The 12,483-nt window shown below is 40.1% G+C and overlaps 1 protein-coding gene across 4 annotated transcripts in view; it reads right to left on the bottom strand.

The window, feature by feature from the left end:
• slc38a9 (solute carrier family 38 member 9) overlaps positions 1 to 12,483 on the bottom strand; it is a 47,325-nt gene that overhangs the window by 8,515 nt on the left and 26,327 nt on the right. For all 4 annotated transcript variants that reach the window (XR_010924607.1, XM_067573783.1, XM_067573782.1 and 1 more), the window contains 3 exons: positions 12,269 to 12,376; positions 8,710 to 8,816; positions 8,309 to 8,422 (listed from right to left, as the gene is read on the bottom strand). Coding sequence is in view for 3 of the 4 variants with exons in the window: in XM_067573783.1 (XP_067429884.1) it covers positions 8,309 to 8,422; positions 8,710 to 8,816; positions 12,269 to 12,376 (329 nt within the window). In the remaining variant the exon portion in view is untranslated. The remainder of the gene's footprint in view (positions 1 to 8,308; positions 8,423 to 8,709; positions 8,817 to 12,268; positions 12,377 to 12,483) is intronic.

Below are 12,483 nucleotides of genomic sequence, written 5' to 3'. Positions count from 1 at the left end.
GACATTTCTCTTCGTTTGATAACATTAAAAGATAAGTTAGACTTTTCTGTTAGCTTCCAGACTTTGAAAAAGACGAGAGAAAAAGAGAGAGAGAGAGCTGTGAGCACCAGAGAGAGAGAGAGCAGCTGTAGTCCAGTGAGCTAGAGTGAATAAAGAGAAGGAGCGCTGGTAGTGAGGAAGATAGTGAATCAGATCGATAAAACATTATTTTCTGATTGTTTCACAGCGGTTACGTTCTAAAGCACAAACACGCCCACACCCCCACACACCTCTGCTCAATACTACGGATGTACGCTGCACTGCCTGGTTTGGTCCGAGTACAGGCTAAGGGGCTATAGAGAGCAGAGGAGAGTAGCGCGACCATAAATGACAGCAAAACACAGCAGAGACTCTCACACTGAGCTGAAACTGAAAGAGTGCACATAAATTTGGTAAATAACATAAATAAAGACAGTCTTTACTGTGTTTTGCATTCATTTATAGTCACTGTCTTGCTGCCTCTCTGCTCTCTCTCACTGCTGCGGGGCTAAGCCCTCCGTGTGTGTGCAGCACAGCAGAGACATACAGTGGTGGAGAGTTGACAACTATACTCGTTATGTTACTGTAAGTGCAATAAAAGCTTCGCGAGTAAAAAGCCAAGAAGAATAATTTATCAATGTAATCCATGCAAAAGATGGACAGACTCCAAATGACGAAAAATACTGCTGCAAAGAGTGTGATTTGCGTCGCAACAATATAAACCATAGAGCAAAATATGAAACGATAGACATTTTTCTCTCGTCACACGATATATATCGTCATATTTCACAGCCCTAGCTTAGAACATTATAATGGAAGTATATGATGGCCTTTCACATGCTCAATTATGTCTCATTTCTGTTCTGAAAATTGCTCAGAAACCCCCTTATCGTCAGTATACCGAGGAAAGCCATATATCCTCTGAATGACCTAGGTCTCTAGTTTGTGGTTGTAAAGTTTCATGAGGCCATGTCCTAGAGGTCACAATAGCTCATTGTATACAGTAAGGTCAAGTTTCAAAAAATTGTGTCAATACAATGAAATGACTACTATGGGGACTAATATCATCACACATGAATACAGTTGAGCTCATTGAATCCACAAGAGTCTCAGCTTTCCAGTCATACCAAATTTCAAGATGGCAGAAAAGGCAAAAATAACACATTTATACTGCATGCAAAAAACTGCATGGTTTTTGCCCAAAACTGCATGGAATTAGCAAAAAGTGGGTATGTCTGTGAAGGGGAGACTCACGGGTACCCATAGAACCAATATTTTCATTGAGATATCTTGTAGTGAGAGGTCAAGGGACCCCTTTCAAAATGGCCATGCCAATTTTTAGCCCCCTTACCAACAAGCTAGCATGACATGGTTGGTACCAAGGGATTCCTTAGGTCTAGTTTCATATGATACCAGTATCTTCACAGCTATGTGCCATCACGTTCCAGCAAAATCCTGGTTTACAGCTAAACTAAGCGTTTAGGAGTGGGCACTACGAACAGACTTAAAGAGTCTAAATACAGGTTTAGCAAGGCGGTGAGAGATGCTTAACAACTATAATCTGAGAATCTTCAACAGCTGTTCTCAGAAAACAACTCGACCTCTGTCTGGAAGGGTCTCAGGCCCTGTTTACATCCGGCATTAACATGTGTCTTGGCTGATTTGATCACATGGACAGCTCTAAGTGCATCTGTTCACACCTGGCATTAGAATGTGTCTCCACATGCATCTTGAGTGACCACTTGTGATCGGATTTCACTTCCCCAATCGATAGGGAAATAAACATGTACATCATTTTCACTTGCAAAGACCAAATGCATTGTTGTTTTTAACTGGCAGGAGGACTTGGGGTCCATGTACCCTCCGCCCAAAGCTCTGCTCAACTTGTTTGATAACAGGAGAAACAAATATACAATGCATTGTGTGCCCCCTCATGAAAAGCAAATGCCTGTCCTATTTATTTGCTCTAGCACCGGGTCTGAAGATATGTATAAAAAATATAGAGTTATATGCAGTAGGGCTGTAGTCTCCTGGTCGACTAGTTAGTCGATATGCTCTCGTCCGACCAAATTCTCATTGGTTGAATAATTGCTGTGTTACGTTCATAAGGAGAAAAGTGCTACATCAATAGCCTTCCAGGATTAATCCATTATTTCCTGCATTGGGAGGGACAGACAAATTACCTATGAATTACCTGTGTAGTCAAAACATCCCTGTTGTTTTCACAACTTTGGACTCACCCAACCTAATGGAGACTGCTAGATCCGACTGTATTCTGTACGTTTACTTTTATGTTTACTGAACGTATTGAAAGTTTACCAAATCAGTGTTTCTCCTATAAGAATCCCCGCCAGGCTAAAAAAAATTTTTGATGCCAAAACTCAAGCCAATTATCCATTCATTCGGATATTCAAAAGCCTCTGTTCAGCACTGTTACGCTGTATTTTTTACAGTCTATGGTTCCAATACGTGAGTCAACCTCTGTGCCATTACCTGGGAAACTATTGGTAGCGTAGCTCTGTTTAGGAATAGGGCATTGTGTAACATGCATGCGTAGTGGGTGGGAAAGAGCGAATGGCAGAAAAGTGATGGTGAATGCAAGCAGAGCAGATGAAAAGGTTAGCAGTAAGTTGTCAGTCTGGCAGTAAATGTACAGTACAGACTACAGTATAACAGTTAATAAATGCTGCAGTTTCTCAAGACCAAGAAAAGTAATGTCTGTTGTTTCCCCAACTGCTGGAAGAGTGAAGGGGGTTAGCTCCAAAGTTAGCAACAATGGGTTAGCCTAGTCTGAAGACCCTAAACAGAGAAATAGAGAATGGAGAAATGTGTGGCTGCTTTCACTCTGTCCCGTAACATCCAACAATTTCTAACAACTTGACAGGACAGAGGAAACTATCAAGGGGAACAGAATTAAACATTTAGCTTTTGAATTTTTTTTTAGACAGATGAGAAAAACAAGTTATTTTCTGGTTGTGGTCTATTCCAACTGCCGATTTGAAGATGAAAACAGGTTAGGGGAATGGGAAAAAAGGGGAAGTGGAATTTGTCTTTTTTTAAAAATTGAAATGAAAAACGGAAAAACAAAATAATTAATTTGTTTATCCTGTTATCAAACATGTTGAACACAACGTTGGATGGAGGGTACACGGAGGCAGCAATGCTCTTCCCGTGCCTAGTCTGCCAGAAAATAGAGGACGTTAGTTGAGTAGGCGGTCCTTCAGTGTAGCCCCGGACACACTTGAGTTAACACTGCTAACAGAATGTGGCCACATGCAGCCCAGACCACCTCCGAATGTGGTCTGAGTGATCAGATCTCAGTGCTTCCTCAATGTGTCATTCACACCTGTACTTAGAGCTGTCCACTTGTGATCAGATCACCCAAAAGACACATGTTGATGCCAGGTGTAAACAGGGCCACAGACAGATTACCAACTACAAGCTGAAAGCCCTCCACTTCACTAATGACTTGCACCTGGCCAATGGCATGAATGAGTTCTACTGTTGATTTGAAAGACGATGGGAAAGTCCTGACAGTCCCCTGTGACTCCATCAACCAGCTCTGGCGCTGTGGCTCAGGAGGTAGCGCGGGTCATCCACTAATTGGTGGATTGGCGGTTCGATTCCCGGCTCCTCCAGTCTGCATGTCGAAGTGTCCTTGGGCAAGACAATGAACTCCAAATTGCTGTGCCATCAGGGTATGAATGATGGGCAGGTTGGGACCTTGCATGGTAGCCCTTGTACCTTTTCAGGGTATGAATGTGTGTGTGAATGGGTGAATGTGACATGTAGTGTGAAAGTTCTTTGAGTGGTCGGAAGACTAGAAAGGCACTATACAAATAAAGTCCATTTACCCCCTCCCCCACCTCAGCAGGGGCCTGGGCCTCTCCACAACTGCCCACCTCTCTCTTATAATTCCTACCCATTGTTCTATAGTAAGGGGTTCAGTCTTATACCGATTTCATGTTATAGCCTTATTGCTTGTGATCAATAATATCTTGGTTGAATACCTGTGACACAATCATTTATATTTTCAAGGTACATAACTTGGCATTCCTTAGGTATTGCAGATCCCAGATTGTCTTTAATTTTAACATGCACATTTTCCCAAAATGAGTGTAATTTGTGGCATTCCCAAAAAATGTGTGTGTGGTATGCCTCTCTATTCCCACATATCCACCAACATGACTGTTGGCAACCAGTTTGTTCACTCTTTATTTTAGGTGTAATGAAGTAGCTGGTTAGATTTTTCCATCCAAAAACCCTCCATATTCTTGAATTTGTAGTGGTGTGTTGTGTTTTGCACATACAGAGCCATTCTTCCATTGTAATTTTAATGTTTTTTCCCTCTCCTATTTAGCCTTAATGTACATTGTAGAGAAAGCCTTACAGTCTCTTAGATTTTGGTATAGCACGGAGATTGCTTTGAATCTTGTCCCACTGTATGTCTGTATCATTACATAAAGTACACCATTTAAGGTTTTTGGGTTATGTATTTCTTTTATAAAGCAATGCCTCAAGTGTAAATATCTAAAAACAAGTCCTTGTTTTCTAATCCATATCTCTCTTTAAACTCCTAAAAACTCAAATATCCATTCTTGGTTATTGTGCACATTGCTGTGATCCCTTTTCTCTCTCAATATCTGAAGATCACTCAAACCAGCTCAACAGTCTCACTTCACTTTCTAATATGTACCGTTTAATTAGATCAAAGTGAGTATTCAGTGTGTGGGAATTTATTACACCTACTTAATCTTGTAATGCCTTTACTAGTTTGATATTACCAATTAGGGATTGGACTGGAATGTCTCCTACAGTCATCTCAATATCTTTCCATTTTGCGCTATAGTCTTTGTCACACCACTTGATTACTAGTCCGAGTTGTGATGCATGATAATAATCTTTTAAATTTGTAAGTGCCATACCTCAAAAGTTGGGGGATTCAGCAGCCACTCATTTCTCCGTTCTCTATTTCTCTGCTTAGCGTCTTCAGGTTGGGCTAACCCATTGTTGCTAACTTTGGAGCTAACCCCCTTCACTTTTCCAGCACTTAGGGAAACAACAGATGCGACTTCTCTTGGTCTTCACAAGCTGCAGCTTTTATTAACTGACGTACCGTAGCCTGTACTGTACATTTACTGCCAGACTGACAACTTACTGCCAACCTTTTCCTCTGCTCTGCTCACATTCACCATCACTCTCCCTCGCTCAACCACTCACTCACCCGTTACGCACACATATCACACACTGCCTTACTCCTTAAAAGGAGCTATGCTAGCAAGAGTTTCCTTAGCAACGACACAGAGGTTAGCTCACGTTTTGGAACAGGGCTGCACAGAGGCTCTCAAACACTATTGATTTCTGAATGGATGGGTATTTGGTGTTATTTTTTGCATTAAAAAAATATATTTTTGGCCTGGTGTGGTTTCTCATTTTCGTCTGTACAATTATATGGGAAACACTACCACCCCTTCCTTTGGACAGTTGTGATGTACAGTATTTTCTTCACTCTGCACTCTGCACTATCTTGACCGATAACTCACGCCACAAGAACAGTTTCTTCCCAACTGCAGCCAGCCTTATCAACAAGGCCCGGGACCCCCACTGACATGGGCTCTATCTCACTCATAGACACTACACATTATATTAGTGTGAAATCTATCATCTTAGGCTGTATTCAGACCAAATCAGGCAGCGCAGCATACAGTAGCAGGGTTGAGCAGAAGTGTGTGGACGTGTTTATTTGTGTTCTAGAACGAAACCGCTGTAAAACAATCAGAAAATAATGTTTTATTGATCTGATTCACTGGCTTTCTCACTACCAGCGCCCCCTCTCTTCATTCACTCTCTAGCTCACTTGACCACAGCTGCTCTCTCTCTCTCTCTCTCTCTCTCTCTCTCTGGCGCCCTCAGCTCTCTTTCTCTCTTTTTCTCTTGTCTTTTTTAAACAGAGTAAAGAAGCCAACTGCAAAGCCTAACTTTACTTTTAACATTATCACATGAAGAGAAATGTCCTCCCCTCCTCCTAGTAACATCTTTCTACTCCCTCATGGTAGAGTTTACAGCTCTGATCACTCTGATCTCAGGCTGTGACTGGCCACCACAGCCTTCAGCTGCAGTGATGTCAGGTTGCGTTTCTACAAAAGTTGACACAACTTTCCGGCCACAGGCCAGTGTGGCGTCACTGCAGCCAAAATGTCCGCATCCAAAATGCATTACCCCTACTCAAATGAATGGGAGGACTGGTGTTTTCACCATGCTGCCTAATTTGGTCTGAATACAGTCTTATGTTGCACATCTGTGAACTCTTTACATCTTTTTGTCTTTTTGTCTAACTTTTTGTATTCTTTGTATTATTACACTTACACATTACATACCATTTATACTGTGAACATTTGCACATTCCCAGTCAATATCTTCTACATTTTTTAAACTCAACAGCTCTCTTTACATTCATGTATTTTTATTTATTCTTTATTGTAAACTTTTATTTATATATTTATACCACCTGTCTTTTTCTCACTGTGAATAGATTAGGGCTATGTGTTATGACAAAAATCTCATATCCTGATATAAGTGATTTCATGTCATAATAATGATACATATCACAATATGGCACATTTTCTGTAAATTCAATAATTCAGTGAATAAATAGTTTCTGGTTCATGCCCCCCCCCCCCCCCTCATCTGTCCATCTTTTTAAATTACTCTTACTGGCTTTTTACTTGCGAAGTTTTTATTGCACTTATTGTAATGTAACGAGTGTAGTTGTTCTCAACTCGAGTACTTCACCTGGTTCACTGTTTCTCCTCTGCCCTGCTGTGCGTGCATCACACACACAGAGGGCTCAGCCCCGCCCTCCCTGAAACACAGAGAGCAGAGGAGAGTAGCGCAACAATAAATAACAGCAAAACGCAGTAGAGACTCTCACACAAGCTAAAATGAAACAAGCGTACATAAATTAGGTAAATAGCATAAATACACGTCTCTACAGCGCTTTGCTGTCATTTATGCTCACACTAATCTCTTCTGCTCCCTGTGTTTCATCTCGGGCAGGGCTGAGCCCTCTGTGTATGCTACATACACAAAGCGGAGCAGAGGAGAGACAGTGAAAACCAGGTGAAGTACTTGAGCCGACGACAACTACACTCGTTACGTTACTGTAAGTCTAATAAAAACTTTGTGAGTAAAAAGCCAAAGAGAGTAATTTATTAATGTAATCCATGCAAAAGATGGACAGCCTACACAAAAAAATATTGCTGTAAAGAGTGTGATTTGCGACACAATGAAATAAACAAGAGCATAATATGAAACGATTTAAATATTTCTATTGTCACACGATATATATAATCATATCGCAAATCCCTAGTATAGATACTTGTTTTTTCTCTTACCTACTATATTTTGATTGTTATGCACCACAACACCAAGACAAATTCCTGGACACTAATGTGCATGAAAATCTCAGCAGGATATCAGCAGTTTCAGTAATACTCAAACCAGCCCGTCTGGCACCAAAAATCATGCCATGGTCAATGTCACTGAGATCACATTTCCCCATTCGGATGTTTGATGTGAACATTAACTGAAGCTCCTGATCTGTATCTGCATGATTTTATGCATTGCACTGCTGCCACATGATTGACTGATTGGATAACTGCATGAATAAGCAGGTGTTCCTAATTAAGAGTGTGTGAGTGGGTGTATATTCTATAAAGGTATTTGATTCTGATATGAAGTAAACCAATGTGTTGTCATATTTTATTTCTTAACCACTACCTCTGTCAAGGCTGATAATCAAACTAGTTGCTGAGGTCTTCAATCAGCATTTGGATCCAAATCTGCATTCAAAGACATGTCTGGTAATATTATGGCTTTCTTTGTGTAAGGATGAACTGTGCAAAATGTCAAGTGAGTCAGTCTTATGGCCATTAAGTTATGGCCCTTTAAATCTACCACATTGCTAGAGTGTCTGCTGTATGAAAATTGTTGTCAAATTTTGTTGGGCTGCTTATGCATGTGTTAGATTTGGTTGCAGTGCACAATACCTTCAAAAGTTATGGCAGTTTCTGTCAAATAAATCACAGCCAAAAGCTACTTTAGGAAAACTGTACACAACAGCAAAAAACATTTTTCAGGCACAACTAAATGTGTTATACATTACACTTTTGGTGAACATTGATTGAAAGGAGAAGCAAAAATACTGTTTTAATGTTGCAAAGTTATTATTAACAGTAGTTATTCAAGTTTATATGGCAAAAAATGATACGAAAACTGAAGTAAATCTTACTGGTTCAATGCAGTCTTTTACGAGAGGAGGTGATGGAAAGGCAGCAAAGATCAACGCTCCCACATACAGATAGGTCAGCCCTACCAGAAGATAAGCCACGGACAGGTCCCGCACCTGAAAACACCAAAACACATTCACCTTAAACTCAGCATCACCTTACTTATTGTGTTTTTCACATAAACTGTGATAAGGAAAAAAAAAAGGGTTTGTCCTGACTAAATTGACTTTATATTTAAAGACTCTTTCCTTCCCATTTCTGAGGTGGACACTAAAGGCACTGCCATCACTTGCAATGTTGAATTGTGTTATCTGAACTAAGTCAGCAGACACAAGATCAGTGCAGTTGAATGCATGTTTGCAGTGTGTGAAGTTCTGCAGGAGCATGGGTAAGTAAGGCTTACATTGTTCTCTTGGTGCATGTTGCTCTTCATTAATGTGATGATGCAGTTGTGAATGAAGAAGGCCAGAGTGAGAACACCAGTCAGCTGAGGGAAAAGCAGTCTGAACTCTGGAAGAACACAGGGTAGGACAGAAATTATGCATTTTCTACTGTATGTGAATAAAAAAAAAACATCTAAATCCTCACTAGTGCTCCCTAGTGGCTGCAATGTTCATTACTACACCCAAAACGTGAACGGTTCATTGAGTGGGGAGCATCAGTGGACAGAGAAAATTTGTCAGTCTTACTGTCTTTCAGAGGCTGTAGTGGGCTCAGTTTTAAAGCTAGGTACTGGTATCATATGAAACGATGACCTAAGGCATCCATTGGTACCAACTATGTCATAGTAAAACGGGTAAAAGGGGTCCCTTGGAACTCTCTCTTGGGCATGGGTGTGGCACAGTAGTTCAAGGGTGCCCCCTAAAAAATTTCAAAAGTCAAAGCCCCCACCTTTAATTTTGATGCAGATTTATGACATTTGGTAGGCAGCCGTTTTGAATAAATTGTGTATTTTCTTTGCAAAATGAAGCCACTGACAGGCGTTGTATTTTAATTAACTCCTAGAAATTTAACCCAAGCGACTTCAAATTTGGTAGGTTACATCTAAAGATGTATATCTAAAGATATAAGTTTTTTTATATTTCATGGATCACCCTTGGTGTGGCTGGCGGTGAATTTTGCCAAAAACATGTTTGGGGCATTAAACAGGAAGTTGTTGTAACTCCACTTTACTTTGTCGAATCGGCCCCAAATTTCTCATGTTTTATAAGAGTCCAGGCCGGAACACATCTACATATCAATATTGAGTCATAATCATAGCATCACCTACTGGCAAGAGGAAATCAGCCTTATGTGACAAACATCATCCGATTTACATGAAATTTACATGGTGTGGTCTACACACAATATACAGCAAAATGACGTATAAATAATGGATGTTCTCTAGCACCACATAGTGGACTCAGGAAGTGATAGTTATCTCATACATGCAATGTCCAGTATTCGTCAAGGTATCGCTACAATAATAATTCCCTTATGTAGTGTTTCCTACATGCAACAGCAAGTGAGGCCTAAATGACACGTAGTTCATCAAATATATACACATCTTCTAATAAGTCATATCCAGTACCATGTACTGCACACCAAAAATAATATTTTACCCATTCACACAGTGTCCGATAATCCTGACAATTCAGAGCCGTGTCAACAGACCTCCAATAGTGATACCACAGTTCATTGCTGCTTGCAGTTTTAATTAGGGCCCGAGCACCGAATGGTGCAAAAGCCCTATTGTATCTGAAGGAATTATTATTAGCCCTCTTGGAGCCATACCCTAAATCCGACAGGAAATCAGCCATTTTGAATTTAATTTGCAATTTTTGCACATTTTTTGCAATTTCCAGGCGCTGTATTTTAACAAAATCCTCCTGGAGATTTAACCCAACCAACTTCAAATTTGGTCTGTGTCATCTACAGACCTTCGCAATGCAAAGTTATCAAAATCTTGACATTTCACTGAACGCCCTTGACATGGCGTGCCAGTAAATTTGCATGTTTTGCCAAGAAACTGGAAGTTGTTGTAACTCCACTGGACTTTGTTCAATCTGATCCAAATTTCACATGCTTGATAATAGTCCAGGCCTGAACACATATCAATACATATCAATACTACATATCAATATTGCATCATAGTCAGAGCGCCATGTACTGACAACAGGAAGTCAGTGGCCATTGTGGCAAAAAAGTTGCTTTGTTGTTCATGAAATTCGGTGGGGTCATTACTCCCATCATTCTGCCCAGAATTTTATTTTATTTTTTTTTATGCATCAATTTTCATTTTACGAATACATGTTTGACACCTGGATACACACGTAAGTATTTCGATTTTATATTGCAATTGGGCTTGGGCGTGGCACATCGGCTCTATAGCGCCCACTAATTACTTTTAGCACTTTTGAGGTGCTAGGGGTGCTTGATAAAGTAACAAAAATTTGTAAAAGCATCAGAACTGGCGAAACTTGACAAATGATATGGGTCTTGGGCTTGGATGTGGCAAAATGCTCAAGAGCGCCCCCTAGAAAATTTCAAAGTCAAAGTCCAAAACACATAATGCACAGTGGACATTCATTAGGTTAGTTACACTATAACACTGCAATTTCCTATTGTTAAAGGTTTCACAATGGTATGCCCGAGACACACTCCACCTAAACCTAGCTCTAAAATAATTCTCTGCAAAGACTCAATGAAAACTGACAATTATACAAAACATATGATGGAAAATATTGTCAGTTGAGCTGAATTGTATCTAAACTTTCGTGCAAGTGGACGTTAACATTCCTGCTTAGATCAGCAGGAAACCAGTGGCCTGCAAAGTGAGATGTGGTCTCTGCACCTGACACAGACACTCTACATCCTTGACCTTTAACCATGAAGTCTTGGAAATGTTAAAAATATCTTATACTGTTCTAAAAATTGTATTGTGCAACACAAACTAGAATTATCCAATAGTTTGCTGATGTTCTGGTCAGTCGACCGTATATGGATTTTGAGATGTAGATGCTTTAAGATGAATGATATAAAAGTGGAGAGAGGTCTCAAGGCTTTTTTCCTTTTTGTTTTTTTCATCTTGGAGTGCTTTCAAACCTCCAACACCTATTTGCACCCACACATTTTCGGTGTGACCTGGCTGTCAGGCATTCCTGACTAAATAGGCCAGTTATAGAGTGGTTCAACGACAGCGGGTGATTATATAAGCCAAGCTGAATATTGGTTCCCTAAGCAGGCTAAGGTGGTCTCGCATGTAGAATTTGGGAACCCATTCGATACCTAGGTCAGAGGAAGAGGACAGCTGTCTGCCGGTGCCTTATCTACATCAGCAGGGGGTATCAGTTATATAAGGCAGAAACCATTACACTATGAAATGGCCTTGTTATTGTGTAACTGATTATTCTAATTATATTATCAATAAAATGTATGTTATATTACATAGTAGGGTTAAAAGATAAATTTGAATTTATGTTGATAAATCAGATTCCAGGTCAACAAAGTAATAACACCATTTGGTTTAGTGATTGTTTGTGAAGAATGCAAATAACAGGCATAACTCAATAACCTGCTTCATCATACTAATTAGTTAGTAGGCAGCTAGTTGTAAGCTACTTGATGCCAAATGTAATTTTGCACCAGAGTTGGTCTTTTTATCCAGATATCTGTGGTGGTATCAAGTCATGACTTCCTAAATTAAACATAGCACAAAAAGTAAGGAAATTTGTGTTTGGTAGATTATTTCTTTGATGTAACAATGCTTCTTGGCAATAAATACTGTTGGAAAGCCTGTTCAGTTCCCTTTTAAATGGTGCCATATTTGTAAGGAACATGCATTTGTGGGATGAGCAGCAGAGCTGAGTATGTGGGTTGTACTGTATAACTGGACTATAGCATGCTTAAGTATGTCTTCCAGGTTCATCTGAGTCACTGAGGAAAGAAACTTGAAGAGGCATTCAAATGTGCATTAGGTTTACCTGGAACATAGAACTGGGTTGTGTCAAACCAGTGGAACTCTAGGTGGAAGCCAAGGCGGACAGCTTTAATAGTCACCAGAACAATCAGGTAGACCACTGAGATGGTGCCTGGACAGGAAGGAATGAGACAACACTGGATGGATGAATGATGCAGCACGCCACATATTCAGAAGGAAAACCCACAGCCAGCTCATAAAACTTATTTACCATTTATC

This window comes from Thunnus thynnus, chromosome 19 (assembly GCF_963924715.1).
Source record: "Thunnus thynnus chromosome 19, fThuThy2.1, whole genome shotgun sequence".
Taxonomy (NCBI): Eukaryota; Metazoa; Chordata; class Actinopteri; order Scombriformes; family Scombridae; genus Thunnus; species Thunnus thynnus.
The sequence above is the reverse complement of the archived record's forward strand: the minus strand, read 5'-3'. Positions and strand labels throughout refer to the sequence as shown.